Source organism: Globicephala melas, chromosome 9, assembly GCF_963455315.2.
Source record: "Globicephala melas chromosome 9, mGloMel1.2, whole genome shotgun sequence".
Classification (NCBI taxonomy): domain Eukaryota; kingdom Metazoa; phylum Chordata; class Mammalia; order Artiodactyla; family Delphinidae; genus Globicephala; species Globicephala melas.
Window position 1 is genome coordinate 46,944,024 of NC_083322.1, and position 18,860 is coordinate 46,962,883.

The following is an 18,860-nucleotide window of genomic DNA, read 5'->3' on the forward strand; positions in this document are numbered from 1 at the left end:
GCGGTGGGGAGAAGCAGAGATGAAGCTGTTTTTACACTTTTACAAGAGAGCTGTTCCAGTTATAGTTACCAATTCCCTTTAGCTGAACTCTGCTTCCTAAAGGAAAGAGCTTACTTTAAAAATGAAAAAAGAAATAGATGATTTAAAACTGTTCCGAACATAGATTAAAAAATAACTCACAGAGCAATACAAATCCTTGAAATTTCTATGCACAGAGGTCTAAACAAACATTTCCACCAAATGATGGAGAATAGCCATTAGAAACCCTGTAAAATGAAGATACACACAACTAGAGTAGTTTATTATGAACTAATCCTTTAAAAACAAGTAGATCCTACAGAAGAATATTGTTCAAATGGAATGTTTAAAAATAACATTTATTAATAAATATCTTATAAAATTCTAAATTAATAGATTCCTGTTCAAATTTTGCTTTGGTCCTTGAATTCCACTGTATACACACATACATACATATATATTTTCTTAGATGGTTTTTTATTAACCAGAAAGAAGCACATTCTATCCTAACTGGATGGCTAGGTTTATAGCAGTTACAGATGCTTAAACCCCCCCCAGCCAAAGGCTGGTCTTTTATGGCAGCTGGTTGACTTTTAATGACAAGCTCAACTAGCACACGACAATTTTCTGAACTAACAGACCACAGCCACCTGCACATTCACCACGGATGCCCCTCTATTCGGAACACGCACTGCATTTGATTTCTTGGACCTGACAGGCTCCAAAGAGCAACTGCTCCAAGTAAGTCACCCTAATGAAAAGAAGGCATGCAGTGACAGTACACAAATTGCTCGTCCCCATGGGCCATGTTAAGACTGTGACTGGCAAACACTGATGTGGAGATAGGAGAGGGCTGCGGGGAAGGGTAAAGGGAAAACATCCGACCTCACGCCAGGCGTTAAAACGAGTCCATTCATGCACAGGGAGGATTTTCACTCTACCTGTCCTGGCATATGTTCATCAGAAATGTCTTAAGGAGAAACAATTAAGATGGGAATGCCTCAGTGTAGGTAAGGACTGACCTGGTAGAAACGCTATCAGGTGTCCCTATCTTGGCTGCTAATTCCTGTCACAGGAGGCAGGGGAGGCGCTGTGGAAGTTTCCAGGCAGGTTGGCAGTGACTTCAGAAGCAGATCCTGCTGACAGAAACCCACCTGTGAACGAGGAGAGGCAGTGCTGCGCTGCGGGCCCTCCCTCCTCAGGATGGGTGCTCTGAAGGTCATTGCAACTGATCTGTGACCGTATGGATGGATGACCCAGTAGCTGGGTGGGAGAGGAGAACGGGGCAGAATGTTTCCCCAGATTGGCAAAAAGTGTGGGACAAGAATGGAGAGATTTTCAGGCAGACATTATTCTACAGTCTGGTGAAAGCTAGGCCTTCAAGTGAAATATTTAATAATGATCAGTCGAGTGTTGGATTTGACCAATGAGCCTTTCTGTTCAGGATTTCAAGAAGCTCTGACAACTTGCTGGCATCCTCCATTCACTGTATTTCCACACTGCTAATGAACATACCTAAAGGCCCTGAGTATAAGAAGAAGTTTATTCTAATTATACGTGGAGGCCCGTTTGCTAACCTGTGTGTGGTGGTTTGCCTTCTTAGCATAAAAAACAGACATAATTGAGCTATCTATAATGCACGTCAGTCAAACCGTCAAGCTGCTGAATTAAAACTCAGGCAAGTTCTTAACTGCAGAGGCTTTTGGTTTAACAACTAAATATTTCAATTAAGAGGTGGAACAGAAGTAAAGTAAACCATAATTTTAGTGACAGCCCGCTCCTTGGACATTCTGATATCACCAGTGGATTTTTTAAAAATCCATTTCATTAAGTGCTATGCATGCAGTAAAGAAAGAAAATATTTTTCACTTAAAGCAAAACAAAAATTTTTTAAAAATTAAAAAATTAAAATACCCAAATATTTCAATGAGCTCTTTCTCCTTTTTAGAGGGACACATAAATGGTCCTAGGAAGGAGTTTAGAAAAAATTATTTTTGATTTCAAAATAGAGACAAGAATGTTAACTGCTTTTTTAGCTAAATCTTAAACTTCTTAGGAAGCCAGTTAGGTTAAACCATTCAGCTATTACAGCTGGGATTCAAAACAAAACAAAATAACTGAATTCAGTATTTAAAATACTTCAAAATGATATGTTTGTCTAAAATATAATAGAAAATCCTTTTCTTGTTTGCATTTTTTTCTTTTTTCTCTTTTTATTTTTTTTGCTTTTGTTTTGATTTTTTAGATCATATATCCAAGTTATGCGTTTCCCTGGAAACTCAAAACTTTCTTTTTGAAAGCACTGCATACATGAAAAGATTGTTGATAAATATTGATTTAAAAAGTAAGTTATTAGATAAAACTGAAACTAGTTATAAAAACCATGCTTCATAACCCTTATATTTTTTTTTTCTCCAAAATAGATTCTTACACTATACTGAGAGAAAAAACCCACATCCTTCCCTTTTCCGAACTCTTATAAAAGCTACACCTTTTGTAAAATACTACTCTTTTAAATCCCATTATCTTGCGCGCTCGCTCGCGCGCGCTCTTTCTCTCTCTCTCTCTCTCTCTCTCTCTCTCTCTCTCTCTCTCACACACACACACACACACACACACACACACACACACTCATGTTTGGAGGTCAAGCATTCAAATGGAGATGAAACACCAGCACCTGCCTAGACAACTAGAGAAGAACATTAGCCCCAGTTATTTGTGAGATGTGATATTAAAACCTTAGCGCAGTAGAATGGCTTGTTTCAAGGAGGCACAACTGTGGTTCGGACTATCTGCTTTTTATAATGGGCAAGTCCAGGAAAGTTGCTGAAAGTATAAATCAGAATTATTCAGAAGAGTGGAGTAGCCATATCCAGGGGATACTTTGAGCAGCCAGAGTGCTTTAACTGCTGTGGGAGGGCGGGAAGCACCTCCATGGAAACATTAGGTTTTCTTTCTCTCTCTGTTCCTCCAGTAGTTCGTCTACTTTCACCCACCAGAACAGCAAAGACGGTTCCATAGGCTTAAGAAAAAAATAATAATATATCTTAGGCTATTAGCAGCTAATGATTGAACAACATAATCTGTGTAGTGAACAGAGCCCTTCTGAATTATTATATAGTACATGGATTTTCAACATTATAGACAGGCCATATAAAACCAGTTGTAATTCGAGGGTATGATGTTCTAGCTCTGCATCATAATTTGGACTCCCACAATTGAGGCTATAAAGCTCCCTTCCCTAGCGTCTCCACAGCTGGCATTCAACAGTGCTTCACCTACGGCTAAGCCACCTTTTATTTGCTCTGATTATTAAAAACATTAAACCAGGCACATTAAACATCTCCCGGTTACTCTTTTGTGAAAAGCAAGAGCTGAATGGGTCAGGGGCAAGGGAAGCCATGGCTAGGTCCACATTAGCTTTTTTTTTTTTCCTTTAAACATTATTTTCTTCTTTGCATGCAACGCTAAAGGGGAAAAAATAAAACAGAAAGTAAAAATAAAGAGTCAATAGGGAGCCCAGGTAAAAGTGGAAATGGAAAGGAAAATTGGGCATTCAAGGAAGTGGACCAAGAGTAGGAGGAGAGGTGGTGAGATGCTTGCTGATTTTATTTGGACATCAATGGAGCTTATACTTTTTTTTATAGTAAGAGAAACAGGGTTGTGGAAAAGGCTCTCCATTTATCTGGGATTCTGGTGACATCATAGCACCAACTCAACATAAGCTATGACATCATCAGACTTCTCCCCCAGTTGCCTTGCAGTCTGTATACTGGACATCTAGGTACGCCTCATTTTGGCTAAAAGCTGTGGCTTAACAAGATTCAACGTTTCAGGCAAAGGGTTGGACTGATAAGAATGAAACCATGACTATATACAGAAAGAGTTCAGTTTATAAACAAGTAACTGGTACCAGAAAATTGGAGAAAAGCACCAAAGCATTTCCCAAGCTGATAGATTATTAATTGCATAACTCCCTTTTTTGCTTATATAACTGAGTATAAAAGACAACATTTCCATAATAACTATAAAAATGAAAGCCAGTCTTTGAAGGGCTGAGGAGTCTTCCAGGTCTGAGTTAATTCTAAAAATGCCCTTAAAAGAAAGGACGCAGGATATGCGACAGCTCTCCTTGGAGGCAAGGTCTGACCCTCGGATTTTAGAGAATCGGATTCAGGTCTGTTCTGTGAGTGGTGAGCTGACTGAGGGTGGAGCTTCCTACCACCTCGCTGACGGCCGAGGAAGTGGTGATGGTGTTATGCTGGATGACCTGCTGCTGAGAGCACGTGGGGACGGGGCTTGCAGGAGGGCTACTCTCTGGACCTAGGAAAAAGCACACACACACACACACACCAATATAGCTCTTTCCTGGGTGGACTTGGAGACTACTCAAAAAATATTGCTAGATGCTTGCTAGAAATAGGAGCGTTTCACACATTTTCTCCTGGAGGTTAATTCCAAAACTTTATTTTAAAGTCACAAAGCTATGCCTTCCCAGTTTATAGCTACAAGCAAAGCCATGCTTTCTAGATCAGCAACATGAGTTGATGTGTTTAAGTTGTGGCATGTGAAGTCCCCATCTTGTCTTTTCAAAGAGCCATCCATATATCAAATGTGGAAAAATACTCACATGTGGTGGGAGAATCTGTGTTGCTCAATCTAAAAAATTATTTGAAAAGAAATTGACCTTCAGCCATGAATCCCCCCTTCTTCCGCCATCCCCTACTCAATTAGCATTGAACCTATTGACATTCCAGGTGCAGATATTGGGATCTAGAAAAACAGATCCACTTTACATATTGGTAAACTGAGACAAGGTCACTAGCTTTTCAGCCTGGTGAATAACATGTAGCATATCCTGAGGCACTGGATATAATTCACCCAAAGCCTGTTTCCCAGCCCATAAAAGACTGCTAGCCCACCAGTAATTGGGCTCCTACTGGCTGCCGGATTGGAATTTGGTGGGATTTTACAATGTGGAATGCCAGGGAACGTCTAGCCAGAAATTATTAGGAGGTGGCGGTCATGGTGATGAATGGGGTCAGAAAAGAAGGGTTCCCTCTGGTGCAGTAGTCTGGCAGCCACTCAAGAATTCTAGCATGATATCCACCTGGGTGTGCAGTCTATGCTTTACTTTTGTTCTTTCAATAAATCCAATGAGAAATTGGTGGCAAAAAAACTGGACACTAAAACAAGCAAACAAGTCAATGACTTACTTAGATATCCTTGTGATTCTTTCTGCATGGCTGTTATGGGGCAGTCTTTATGCGTTAACAACAGCTGCTTCAGCTGTGCCACCTCGTTTTTCAACATGGACACTTCATTCTGGAAAGAGACGGATCCAAGTCATGTTAAGAAGACCAGAGAATACAAACCTAAGGCCCCGTGCACTTTCAACAGTGTAACTGGCACACTTCTTTTCTGTTATGTCTGAATGACATTAATAGTATTATTTAACGGGATTCACCTGAAAATTTGTAGCTTGCCTTTGATTTGGCCCTCAGGTTTCCCAGGGGCTTTCTGAAGAGACTAGGTTTTAACTCAAGAGCTTAATCCTATTAAAAGTTACTTAGGTGGGACCCTCCATTCTACACTGACTGGGTGACTCTAGGCAGGTAACATAATCCAGCTAAGCTCTAGCAACCTTGGATGGGAATGAAAATAGTACAAAGTTCTTTGAGTTGTTGTGAGGATTAAATGAGGTAACATGCAAAACACGCAGAACAATGCCTAGCACATACGAAGTGCTCAATAAATTTAGCTCTCATAATCTCTTCAGGCTGTCTTTTTTTTTTAAGTTTTTTTTTTTTTTTTTTTGACATGGACCATGTGTTTTTAAGGTCTTTATTGAAATTTGTTACAATACTGCTTCTGTTTTATATTTTGGTTGTTTGGCTGCAGGGCATGTGGGATCTTAGCTCCCCGACCAGGGATCGAACCCACACTCCCTGCACTGGAAGGCAAAGTCTTAACCACTGGACTGCCAGGGAAGTCCCCATGCTATCTTACAGGTTCAGGTTTGACACTGACCACGAATAGAAGGTGAACGTGAGGCACGGGGAGGAACTGTGTGGCAGGGTGAGCGGCTTCAAACTGAAATGCCCTCAGAATAAGCCGATTTCCCAAAAGAAGTTCTTCATGGGCTAGAGTTCAACAAAGCACGTCCTTCTGCCTGATGCCACTTAGGAGGAAGCATGGAAGTATACAGAGCAAACGTAGGTCCTCGATTGGTGGGATCAGGTCAGCCCAGGGAGGCCAAGGGCAATAGAGTTTAGGGCCATGACTGAGTTAATTTGACTGGTTCATTAACTAGTTTGGCTAATTTCAGTCTATAAACTTTTTCCCTCCTCAATATCAGGGTGTTGTGGATTTACTTAGATAAGTGCCACAAATCTCCACTTTATGTAGTAATTCACAAAGATCGGTTCATAGTTTGTGGAATAATGTACTTGGCACCGTCGTCTACAAATACAGTTGACCCTTGAACAACACGGGTCTGAACTGTGCGGGTCCACTTCCGTGCAGATTTTTTCCATAGATAACAATACTACATGATTAGCAGTTGACAGAATCTGAGGATGCGGAACCACGGATACAGAGGGCTGAGGATGGGGTTTGAGCATAAGCGGATAATGGGATCTGAGGCCAGTCTTGGAACCAATACCCGCTGATATTGAGGGACAACTGTATAAATGTAGAACAGATGCTTCCAAGGTGCTGCCACTTGATAAAAGTAAACTGTAAACGTAGCAAATAAGCCATTTTACAGTTGTGATAAGTAACACCTCTCTCTGGCCCATGTTCATTTGTGGCTGCCCCACAATTACACTCCACGTGGAGGAGACGTTTCAAAAGCATGCACACAGAAGAAGGTGTTTTAACATTTGTCATTAAGTTGTATCTACACTTTCAGTATGAACTTGGCTTTTGAGGCATGTATTTATCACCTAAAAAGTAAGTTTGGGATTCTGAAGTTAATTAAAAAATTTTTTGGAAAATTGTTTCAAAGAATACCTCCTAATTTCAGACTCATTTGCAAAATACATTATAAGTAATCAAATGTTGAGTAGCATGAATAAAAAAATAATAAAAATCTCATCTACAAGGCTTTTATGCCTATCTGACGAAAGCGGGGAGGGATAAGTTAGGAGACTGGGATTAACATATATGCACTACTATATATAAAACAGATAACTAATAAGGACCTACTGTATAGCACAGGGAACTCTGCTCAATATTCTGAAATAATCTATATGGGAAAAGAATCTAATAAAGAATGGGTATGTGTATATGTATAACTGATTCACTTTGCTGTACACCTGAAACTAACACAACATTGTGAATCAACTATACTCCAATAAATTTTTTTTTAAATGCCTGAGAAATTAGCACTAATGATGAATAAATCACTTAATTTCACAGGAAAACTGCTCTTAAATTTGAGAACGTTCAGGAAGGTGAATTGCACCTCCCACCTCCAAATGAGTGCAGTTGATAAGGGGCCCTATCAAAGCTGAAAGTGACCCTTGTCAATTTGGGGGTCAGTGGGACAAGTTTATTTATAGGACAATTTATTTTAGCCTTAAACACTATTTTTTTCTCTAATTTTATGCCCATTTAAATTCAGATAGCCATCCTTCCTTTTCCCAGCTCCCCCTCTGCTTAAAATAGCCTGTGTAAAAGAAAGTTACTTTTAGACCATTAAACAGAAGGCAGCCCCTGGTTAAAAACAAAACAGACAAAAACAGAACAGAAAAAGGAGAAAAAACTAAGATGTTTGAATGTATACATATTTGGCCTCAAAATGAAATGTGACATGATTTGTATTTGGACTATAGAGATAACACTTTTCTGAAATCACAACTGCTAGACACCTGGACCCTAAGGGGAAACTGTCCGTTGTAGACAATGGTTCTAAGAAAGTGGAGTAACGCTCCAGTCCTTAGTGAATCCAGCCATACTTTTCTTCCATGATCTAGGAAACAAACGAGGAAAGTATTTAAAATAAAACAACAGGACTCTGTTGCCTTCTTCTACTTCTGGAAGAAAAGAAAAGTCTCACTTGGCGGCTGCCTTGGAGGGGATGATTTTAGTCTCCATTTCTTCCTCCTCTGTGTCCTCAGCAGTCACACCTTTTCTAGGCAGTCTTCCATCCCCCAGACTCGAAGTGTACGTTGCCCCTTCCTTAAAAAAAACACCTTGAATTCCGTTCTTCGGGCTCCTACAATTGCAAGGAGCTAACTGCCTACAATACTTGGCATATCCCAAACCATTTCAGGATAAACCTTTTGCTTTCATGAGAGGCCACAATAAAACAGCACCAATCACCACAACAAACAGTGTATGTGGTGTCCTGGCCTATAACCAAAGCCCCATAGAAAATAGATGATTTTAGTGGCATTTTTTTGTCTCTGGACAGCAAAGCACTTTATTAATAAACCAATACATTGTAAGTATAGAAACTGAGGACCTGGGAGTTGTGAGGGTCTGTAAAAATGTAGGAACCTGGAGAGCACTGTAACAACTGACCATCATTTAAAGATATATGTGAATATGGACATATTTCTTAATGTAATATATTAGTAATTATGTTATTTAGCTATGTTAGGGTTGGAAAATGAATGCCAATTAATATTCTCCATAGACAAGAGCAATCAGCCTCCCTCTTGCTTAGATCATGCACACATAAGTACGATACTGATAAGGACTAAATAAAAGTCTAATGGCCAGAGAAGCAACAGAAATTCATGGGGCAGCTTCCAGTGGAAAAAGGAACTCTCAAATGAGAGTTGAGAATAATCGGGTTTGGCTCCCCAAATTGCCACACCAACCTAGTGTAAAACAAGGTGGTTGGACTAGTTTTCTAGTTACTTCCTGCAAGATAGTTTTTTATTCTATGAGTTGCCTTCTATTGAGAATGCTAATTACCTAATAATCTAATGAAGGTCTCCATCTTGATTTTTTATTCACTAGTTAATTGCTTCTGGTGTTCTCAAATGGGCTTATATATCAAGTCTTATATTTCCTAAGGGAGCCAGTTCTAGCACCTCCTGTACTTCCAAATCTTAACGGCAGATTCCAAAGCAACATTTACAGTTTCACTTTTGTGCAAAATTTCAAGTCCATGTACATTTCCATATTGTGAGAGTCTACAGAGCCTTCATCAGATTCCATAAGGGAGCATCTGGGTTAAAAACAGTAGAGAATCTCTGCCCTAGAGGAAGCGGAGTGAATCATGTGTGCTGTGCACATGCATAAACATTCCATATTGATAGATACTGATAGATATCATTCTATATTGATAGACCGACTGATGTAGGAAATGCACAAATACTAGACTATATTTTAAATAAAAATCCTTTTCAAGATAACATTAATAGAAATCACCTTGAATACATTTTGGAAGAGAAGAACCAGACAGCAAATGTTTCAAAATGCATGAAAGAAATCAAAAGTGGCCTGCAGTTCTAGTAGGGAAATAGAAACCAGGACTTCTGGAGACATTTTCTTATTCTGAATTGCCTTGCATTATGAATTGATGCAAATCACCAATTTTTTTTTTTACTCCCTTGTGTAGTTTCTAATAATAACTATAGGTCTTCATATAGAAGCACTTTGCAAAAGCAAAGTATTAATAATAAGTATTGATTCTCTTGCTGAAATCAGCTCTTCATTCTTTTTTCTAAACTAGTTTGGGTTTGCTACTCCTAAAAGTTTAGCCATTTAAATAGGGACTGTAAGAGTATAGATGTAGTTAAGATTAATCTGTTCTTAAACCCATAAAGTTGCCTTGGGATGAAGCAGCACCCCTATATAGACATTCAACACTGTAATAACATACTTTAAACAAGCACTCCAAGAAGTCCCTAATAGCTACATTTTCAGTTTTGGGGGGATGTCATTTTGTTAATATGATAAACTCCAAATGCTTTTTGATGCAAGCAGTAGTCCATGCCAAAAAAATAATTATCAAAATGAGCCCTGCCACATAGCCCCTCCCCTATTTTTTTTTTTTTTTGGTAGATTAACTGAGGCCAGGTTTGGTTCATTCTAAAACAAAGGACTTTCAATTTGTACAGCAACAGTTCCCATCTGGCCTATTCTCTTGCCAAGTCCTAAACCTGAGCTCGTGTGTCTAAAATTTCAGCAGCGACTTAGGCCATGTGTCTTTGTACTGAAAAAGAAAAGCAATTATTTCCGTGGGCGACCAGACGATTTCCGTATCATCTATTGAACACAATCCACTGAGCACCACATTAGTAGTTGATGAATTTAGAGCTGATCTCAGCCACTCTGTCAGTGAAAAGAATGTGGATTCCTTCATAGTTGAAGAACTTTCTAGAATGAAAGATCACAGAGCAGTGGGTTAGGTCAAGAGAAGACTCGCTTGGGTTTTCATCCTACTACTTGCTGGTTGTGTGACTTTCAGGAAGACTTCTCGTGTCCCCCGAGACTCAGTTTCTCCCAAATAAAATGTCAGATTGGGTGGTTTCTAATATTTCCAATTCCTATGCCTGTGTTGACCTCTTGGGTAGAGATTTGTTGTGAGATGAGGAAATGAAGTCTGGGAGTTTGATTTTGTTTTCTCAGTTCTAATTTTTCCAATCTGAAGCTCTGCAGCCTAACTAGATTTATGCTGGAAAACAACTCAAAAGTGGCAGCTGGCCATCCAGACCTTGGATATTCCTTTTGGAGGGAGTTTGTTTGTGTAGCACCTTCCATTTCTGTTTACTTAAAATTTGGCTCACTGGACCAGCCTCAAGAGAGACAACTTTTTCTTTTGACAAAGGTCCAGTGAGAGGGAAAGGGTCATTCAAAGGTAGCAGAATCTGCATATCCTCTCCAGCATCACACGGCATGATGCAGAGCACTCGGCATCACAGAAAACATGGAGCCCTTGTGGTTTCTGTCCCTGTGAAGCAAAGCAGTGGTTGGAAACACCAACAACGTAGTCTTTTCAGAGACCGTCCCTTCCTCAGGCACTGCTTTAACAACCAAAAATACTGGTGCCTGTTAAATGGCCCCAATAGGACTTTTTTTCTGGTTTTCAGGGGCTAGAATTCTAGTATCTCTTATCCTTCCATTTTGGTTCTAAAAATGTGAAAATTAATAGATTACGTTTGGGACTTCCCTGGTACTCCAGTGGTTAAGAATCCGCCTTCCAATGCAGTGGATGCAGGTTCGAGCCCTGGTTGGGGAACTAAGATCCCACATGCTGCAGGACAACTAAGCCCGGGCCGCAACTACTGAGCCCGAGTGCCACAATTAGAGAGAAGCCCGCGAGCTGCAACAAAAGATCCCATGAGCCACAACTAAGACCCAATGCAGCCAAAAATAAATAAATAAAATAAAAAGTCTCTCTTCTGGCAATAAGCATGTTTTAAAATATACTCTTTTAAAAAAGTAGATTAGGTTCGCATAAAGGATATACCTTATATGTTAAGTACCTTATATGTTAAGTGAAAGCTATAACATATGTTCGTATGTCAAGTCATGAACACATCTGACGTCAAAGTAAACCAGTATCCTCACTTTTCCTGGCTCTCTGCTATGACCCCCTCCATGTCTTCAGGCTCTAGAATGATGGTCAGTACGCTGGGGTCATTCTGCAAGGACTCATTTTAGTTAAAACTGATTTAAGAACTTGTCCGCATCTGATTACATGTCAGCTGACTACTCAAGGCTCCTTCATCTAGGTCAGTGGGTCTCACTCAGGGGTAATCTTGCCCCCCACGGGGGACGTTTGGTATTGTCTGAACGTTTTTCAGTTGTCACAACTTGGGGGTGGGGTAGAGAGTGCTACTGATACCTAGAGGGTAGAGGTCAAGGATACTGCTAAGTATCTACACTGCACTGGAGACAACAAAGAATTACTGAGCCCCAAGGTAATCGTGCTGAGATTGAGAAAACCTGCACCTGTTCATGATCCTCTTGCAGATCTCAGAACTGGTAGCAAATTCCAGGGCTTCTCACATTTCAGTCATTACAAAACCACTGCTGTGATATTTGCTAGGTCACATACACCAGAACTTTTATTTACTTAACATGTTTGTACAAATTAACTCATTTTTTAAAGATTTAGCCTGGTCCTTACCAAAAATATCTGTGAAACTGAAGGTTTGATGTTCTGATTACATTTTTCAGTGCACATAAAAATTAAAATATTATTAGTAATATTAAAAATGTGTACTCATGTCCACCTAAAAGCTTCTCACATACTACTAGGCCTGCCAGATTCTAGAATTATAGACTTTCAAGTTAGAGTGGTTTCGGCGGTGTTTGAGTCCAGCCAAACTCTGCGGCTTGATTCCCTTAAATCGCATCTTTGCCAAGTGGTCAGGCAGCTAGTTCTTGGACACTCCAGAGATGGGGAGCTCATTCATTTATTCAGCAGATACTGAGTACAGACACTCAGGAACTCTCCATGCTAGACCCGACATTAGAAAAGGGGGTAAGTGGTCGGGGGAGAGGGTAACAGAGTCTCCAACTTCACACAAGCTTCGTACAAGCCAGTGGGAGGATTTCTTATCTTACTTCCCCCATATCTGCTATATACGTTTCCCAGTTTCTTTCTCATGTCTATCGTTAAAAGAATGATAAACTTTGGGGGGGAGAGTGAACATCCATAAATGATGACAGTCAGTCCCTGTATAACCCAAACTAACTTTCTTTGTATAATTTCAATTTGTACACTGGATGTCTCAAGACCATTTCCACTTAATGGAATTAAATATGCAAAGGGGGGTTTGGCACCCTAATTGCTCCTTTCTGAGGATGCGCAGAGGATGGGGGGTGAAGGTGACCTATGAACTACTGAGGAGCAGATTCTCCCTATTTTAGGCATTCTCTCCCCTCTTCCCTCCACTCTTTAGCCATTATCTCTGCTCCTGGAAGCACTGTATATAATCCAGCACTATAATCCACGATTTTTACTGCTATCCCTGCCTGCTTGTCACTTATATAATACTTGCTTTTTCTTCTGCTGGTGAACAGTGCACTTCTTTTTGTGTTAGAACAAATGTCCTGAACTGTGTCATGTGTATGGCATGAAGTCCGCTGGAGAAGCTCCAGGTGCTGGAGGTTCTCAAAAACTCCTAGAAGTGGCCTTGTTATAAAATGTCCCCCCACTGAGCCACCCATGGAAAGCAAAAATCATGCAAGATCCAAATCTTGTCAAGTTTAAAAATGAGATGGAAACATGCCTTTTCTTATGGAGCAAAATAATAAACACAAACCTCCCTTTTTTCCACTAAACAAAAATATAGATAATCTAGTGTAAAGTGAAGCAACCCCGTCACCCAGTGGACATAAAGAGCGGCCTTTCGGTTGCAGATTTATGATGTACAAACGGCTCTGTAGACATTAGTTCATTTATTCCTCCCAACAACTTTATGAGGTTATTATTCCCATTTTATAGGTGAGGAAACTGAGAGCCAGAGAGGTTAAACCCAGCAGGTAGGTACGGAACAAGAGTTTGAACCTCTGTCTGACCAAGCTTCTGCTCCCAGCCCTATAAATTATTTGGGCAGGGTTTCCCTCCTCAGAGCAGACCGATGTAAAACCGAATGGTTGTTTTGTTTTGTAGAGTGTCTCGGAACTAATAAACCTTGAGGAATCAGCCTGCAGTTGCTCTGTGGGCTAAGGGGTGGTGTTAGTGCTTAGGTCAACAAGTGCCTGCCGGGGCAGGAAATGCCAATGTTACACAGGGCCTTTGAGTCCTGTGGAGAGAGACAGTGGCCTGCACCTGAAGCTGCATGTTTGTCTGGGTGAGTTCTTCTGCTTTCTTTTCCAGTGACATCACCCAGACCTTCCTCTTCTGTCTGCAGCGGGTGGCGGCTGCCCGGTTCCGTTCCAGAAATTTCCGCCGCCTCTCGTCAGGATCCTCATCCACCACCCTTCGCCGGCGCCCCCCTGTGGGCTGAGGCGGCTGTATCGTCTGGGTGGCCTGCATCTGTTGTGTCGCTGGTGAGACCTGCTGGGAAAGAGAGGGGGAGGGGGTGATGGGGAGAGAGGAGGAACGGCTGGGTAAGGTGTTGAAATGCAAAACACAGGGAGTCGCTTGTTTTAGTTAGCACGTTACACTTGTTTTCTAAGAATGAAGTCAACAATGAGATCACGCTCATGAGAAGGAAAAGCATCACCCCGCTATCTATCTTCTGTGATATTTTGGCAAAAGATACAGGGATGATCTGCGAAAAGAGAGTCAAGTAGATTTTTTCCCCCTGACTGGCATTTGGCTGAATCACGATAGAAGAAACTTTTTTTTCTCCTCAGATGTTAAAAATATTTTAAGGTGCCTTGTAAAATCTCAAAGTGCCAATGTATGGCACAGGTGAAAACAGAGGTCAGGGTGACTGTCACCCTACTGATGAGTCTTCTGTCATCTGCAGAAAACTACTTCTGGGCAGGTTGTGAATGCCTTTCATACTAATGGTGTCAAAACCATGTTCCTAGAACACACCTCTGGGACAGCACTGCCATTGTGACTCCTATCAAAAGAACCCCGTGAAGCCTGGAAAGCAGCTGAAATCCTTTTGTCACAATTTCACAGTTCTTACTGCAAATGCCTAGCTGGACCTGCAAACTGCAAATGGGCCTGTCTCCTCCTCAGAGCTTGACCAAGGCTGAAGGAGTTACAGGAGATGGTGAGTGGGTGAATTTCTAGGTGATGGGGAAGCGGGGCCTTCGAAAGTCCATCGTGATGCAGCACTGAGCCCTGTTAATACACCGTGTCTGTTGACAGGGAAGGGTGGTTGTATATACTTACATTATAAGGAAATCCTAGGAGTGGCAAAGCACTTTACTAAAAAGTTTTACTATGCTTATAGATTCCTTGTAAGGTCTGCATGGGGCTCAACAACATCTAAGGTTTTAGGGACTCCCACACATATGGCTTTATTTCCCTTCATACAGCAGACACTCAGCACCTAGTGAAATTTCTATGACTGACTGTTGATGAGTCTGGACACCTAATGCTTCCCTAATGCACTTCACTCCTTCCCTTTTCTTCATTCTCAATAAAGGGTGGTGGTGTTTTTTTCCTCCTCCCTCTCATTGCTCAGTCACTCAGGCTTATGGCTGTAATACCTATAAAGTTGTTTTACAAGAGGCATTTAACCTGCAGAAATAACAGGCAAAAAGTTTTAAAAATGAAACCCAGCCACCTTTTCTACCACATTCCAACCCTATGATTGAAATCAATCAGAACGACTGTAATTGCACTAATAATGGCTCCTGGTTGACATCAGCTGACTGATGATGATATATTTTAATCCTAAACTAACTCTATCAAACCCTCCATGACTAACTGAAAAAGAATCAGTCTCAGGACTGAGGTTAGATTGCATCTCAGTAATTTTGTTTAAAGCAAAGACATTTTCTAAAACTGTTTATTGGCAATTCCTTTCCTCCGAATCACAGAGGAATAACAAAATAAATTGTCTAAGATCTTACTCACCAGAGCGGCTGATGAAGATGTATTCCTTGTTATTGGCAAACGTTTAGCACTAGTCATTTCAGGTGCAGTAACTTCTGAGCTAACCACCGCAAAGCAAAGCACTAGGAAAGAAGGCACTAACCTGGCTATTTTTGCATTCTGTCGGGGTGGGGTGGGAGGGATAAATTGGGAGTATGGGATTAACAGGCAAAAAATGAATGAAATACATTCATTCATTTCTTTGTATGAATTAGTGATCTCTCACTGCCAGCCCTAGACAAGACTCTCAAGTAGGTAAAACTGGGTTTTAATCTCCGGTGCAGGGACCTCTCTTTCGATACTGTATTCTACCACGCTAACGTTAACAAGCCTTTACCCCCTGATGCTTCTCCTCTGCCTTTACCCAAAGGGGTAAGTTACATGGTGGTTTCAGGTGCAGTCCAGGTTCAGGGTCAAGGTGTGGTTTGGTTAAGAGAAATTCCTGGTGGCCAAGGAGTGGTACCAGGACTCTGAAGTCACATTCTTATATGCAAAAGAATCGCAAGAAGCCAGGAGAAATTGAAAATGCAACCCTAAGACCAGAATTTGTGCTTTAAACAAAATTATCAAAAACGATAATTATCGTTACCTATCATTATCTTTTTAAAATAGCATTCTGTAGGGGTGGGGTGGGAGGGATAAATTGGAAGTATGGGATTAACAGAGGCACACTACCATACATACAATAGATAAACAAGAAGGATTTACTGTATAGCGCAGGGAACTATATTCATAGTTCTTGTAATAAACTATAATGGAAAAGAATAAAAAAGAATATAGATATATATATGCATAACCAAATCACGTTGCTGTACACCTGAAACTAACACAATATTATAAACCAACTATACTTCAGTAAAATAAATAGAATGGCATTCTGTTGACACAGATGCTCTGAAAATTTTGATCAAAAATAATTAACTGTAATTTCAAAATGACAGAATTTATTCCAAGTCATCTTAGAATCTCAGAGTTGGATGACCTTAATAAACTTCTGTTGTTCTGACAATCATACAATTAGGCCACATGACAAGAATCTCAGTATCAACCAAGTTAATACAGTTAACAGTGGCATTTTGAATACGGTCTAAATGATCTTGTTCAAATTTCAACAAGACCAACCTGGACTCTTTCTTTTTAGTAGCATAGGATAAAAAAGCAACTTTGTGCAGCCAATTATAAAGGCAATTAACTGATTGCATATAAAACTGGCCACTTACTGACTTGAGATGGAGGGCAATTGGCTAATTCGTAATTAGCTAATGAATGGCTTTTATATTTAATGAACTGTTAAGCTTGTCTGTGAAGTAACTCGCTCACAAATGCAACCAAAACTTGATGCTATCCATTTTTAAAAAATATAAGTATACATGTGACTCTCTCTGCCTATCTTTGACCTTATTATAGTTTATAGTCGATCTATTATAGTTCTCTTTTTCCCTTCTAAATATATGTCTTACTATGGCACATGACTAAAAAGGTGCTTTGGATAGCATTTTATTGCTAAACTACTTGCTAAGCTTCTATCACATTATTCGGTTTGGAATTAATCATGGCTCTCATGTATTGAAAACTGTGCCAAGGGCAAAACATTCTCTTATTTAATACTCCTGAGGGTCTATGAGCTTGGTCTATTATCACCCCATTTTACAGATGGGAAAACTGAGGCTTAGAGACGTTCATCTACTGACCACAGTCATACAACAAGTAAGGTGGGCAAAGAATGAAAGTTTTCTCACTCCAAAGCCTACACTCTTATTTTCTATATAGAATACCTCTAAGAACTTTGCAAAAGTAAGCTTAGCTAATAAATAAGCTTATCTATTGAATGGAGAGTTGCTTATGGATAACACATTTTGTGGATGGCTGTCCAGGTTTGGTGTGTGTTGGAGGGGTTGATGCAAGATCTCTAAAAGCTGCCCGGTGAGAGGTACAGAGGCAGACAATGGAGGAGACAGTGAATAAGTGTGATCCAAAGCTTCTGACACCATTCTGACCCAGCTGGTTGGAACCTGGCAGTTTGAGTGGGTGGAGGGAACTGACAAAGGTCATCCCACTTGAAGGTCCAAAATGTCTAGGACTAGCCGTGCTCCTATACATGCCCTTCATCCACTTACTAAAACTCACTCGGGTACATGGACCCGCCTCTCTTCTTGGGCTGGGTGACGTAACGTCTGCCAGATCCCCCGACCCTCTTCCAGTTGTGTCTAAATGCTGGCTTTCTTTCTAGCCACTCCTGGTGACTTTCCACCACTGGGATTTGGCCTTCCCCTTGAACTGATCATCTACAGAGCCTGGCTCTCTGCCTTCTCCCTCCAACACATTTCTCACTGGGTGGAATGAGTCACCTTTCTTTACCATTTACACAACACCTTACACCCTAACATCCATTACCGGGCCTCTTTGTCTGCCTGAAATTGTTACCCTTTATATTTTTAACACTTACTGTTATTCAGAAGATTGCCCATTGTATTTAACTTCCATTTTGCAGGTGACAAAATTGAGTCTCTAGGATGTTATAAAGTACTGCAGATAGAACCATGGTTAGAATTAACTTATTTTTGTCATCCTTTTTTCACATCTTTCTTTAAAGTTTAAATTCTTAATCCTTCATTGGTGTTACTTTTTTAGGGTTAACATTATAACACACTGCAAAATAGATTTTGGAGAACTTGAAGCTTACGTTTGCCCCTAGAAACTAAACCTGATATTTACCTTATTAGTTATAGAAACTATGATCCGGTAGGGTCTTATGGGTAACCATTACCTCTTAGGAAATGAACAGAGCCCCCCCCCCCCCAGAGAGTCAGATAGAACACCTGGGCTTGTCAAACAAGGTTGCTGCCAATGAGCCCCATATTTGAGTTTGTACTGTTAACGAGAAGGGAGAAAGAGATGATGAAAAAGGTGTACCTGTGCTTGGTTGCCGGAGTGCAGGGGTGGGTGTGGCGAGGTCTGGTGATGTGCCGGGTGTGCATGAAGGTGGGAGTGGGAGTGATGATGTGGGTGGTTCTGCTGGTGATGGGGCTGAGGATGAGGATGGTGTGCTGGGTGCTGGTGCTGGTGTGGGTAGGGGTGATGGGCTGGCAGTGTCTGGTGCTGATGTGGGTGTGAGTGCATGTGATGGTGTGGCGTCTGGTCCTGACGGGACCCCATCATTTCCATCATGTGTCCCATGGTGTTCATATTCCCATTTGACATGGCAGCAGGGTGATGAGTCAACGCAGCCTTCAACCTCTGAAACAGAACAAAACAAGAGGGGACAGCTGAGGTCAGTCGTGTACACAATAGGGATTTTGAATCAAAATGACTCATATTTTCAATTTTATAATATTTTATGGTACTATTGTTAACATTTTTTTACTGG

General features: G+C 40.7%; 1 protein-coding gene across 4 annotated transcripts in view; it reads right to left on the minus strand.

The window, feature by feature from the left end:
* Positions 1–280: 280 nt before the first annotated feature.
* CREB5 (cAMP responsive element binding protein 5) overlaps positions 281–18,860 on the minus strand; it is a 412,090-nt gene continuing 393,510 nt past the window's right edge. For 2 of the 4 annotated variants that reach the window (XM_030857420.2, XM_060305480.1), the window contains 4 exons: positions 18,407–18,730; positions 13,763–13,993; positions 5,235–5,343; positions 281–4,341 (listed from right to left, as the gene is read on the minus strand). In XM_030857420.2, the coding sequence (XP_030713280.1) occupies positions 4,178–4,341; positions 5,235–5,343; positions 13,763–13,993; positions 18,407–18,730 (828 nt within the window). In that variant the 3' untranslated portion in view covers positions 281–4,177. Of the gene's footprint in view, positions 4,342–5,234; positions 5,344–13,448; positions 13,994–18,406; positions 18,731–18,860 lie in introns of those variants that run through there. The other 2 variants (XM_030857422.2, XM_060305479.1) reach the window with 2 other exon arrangements.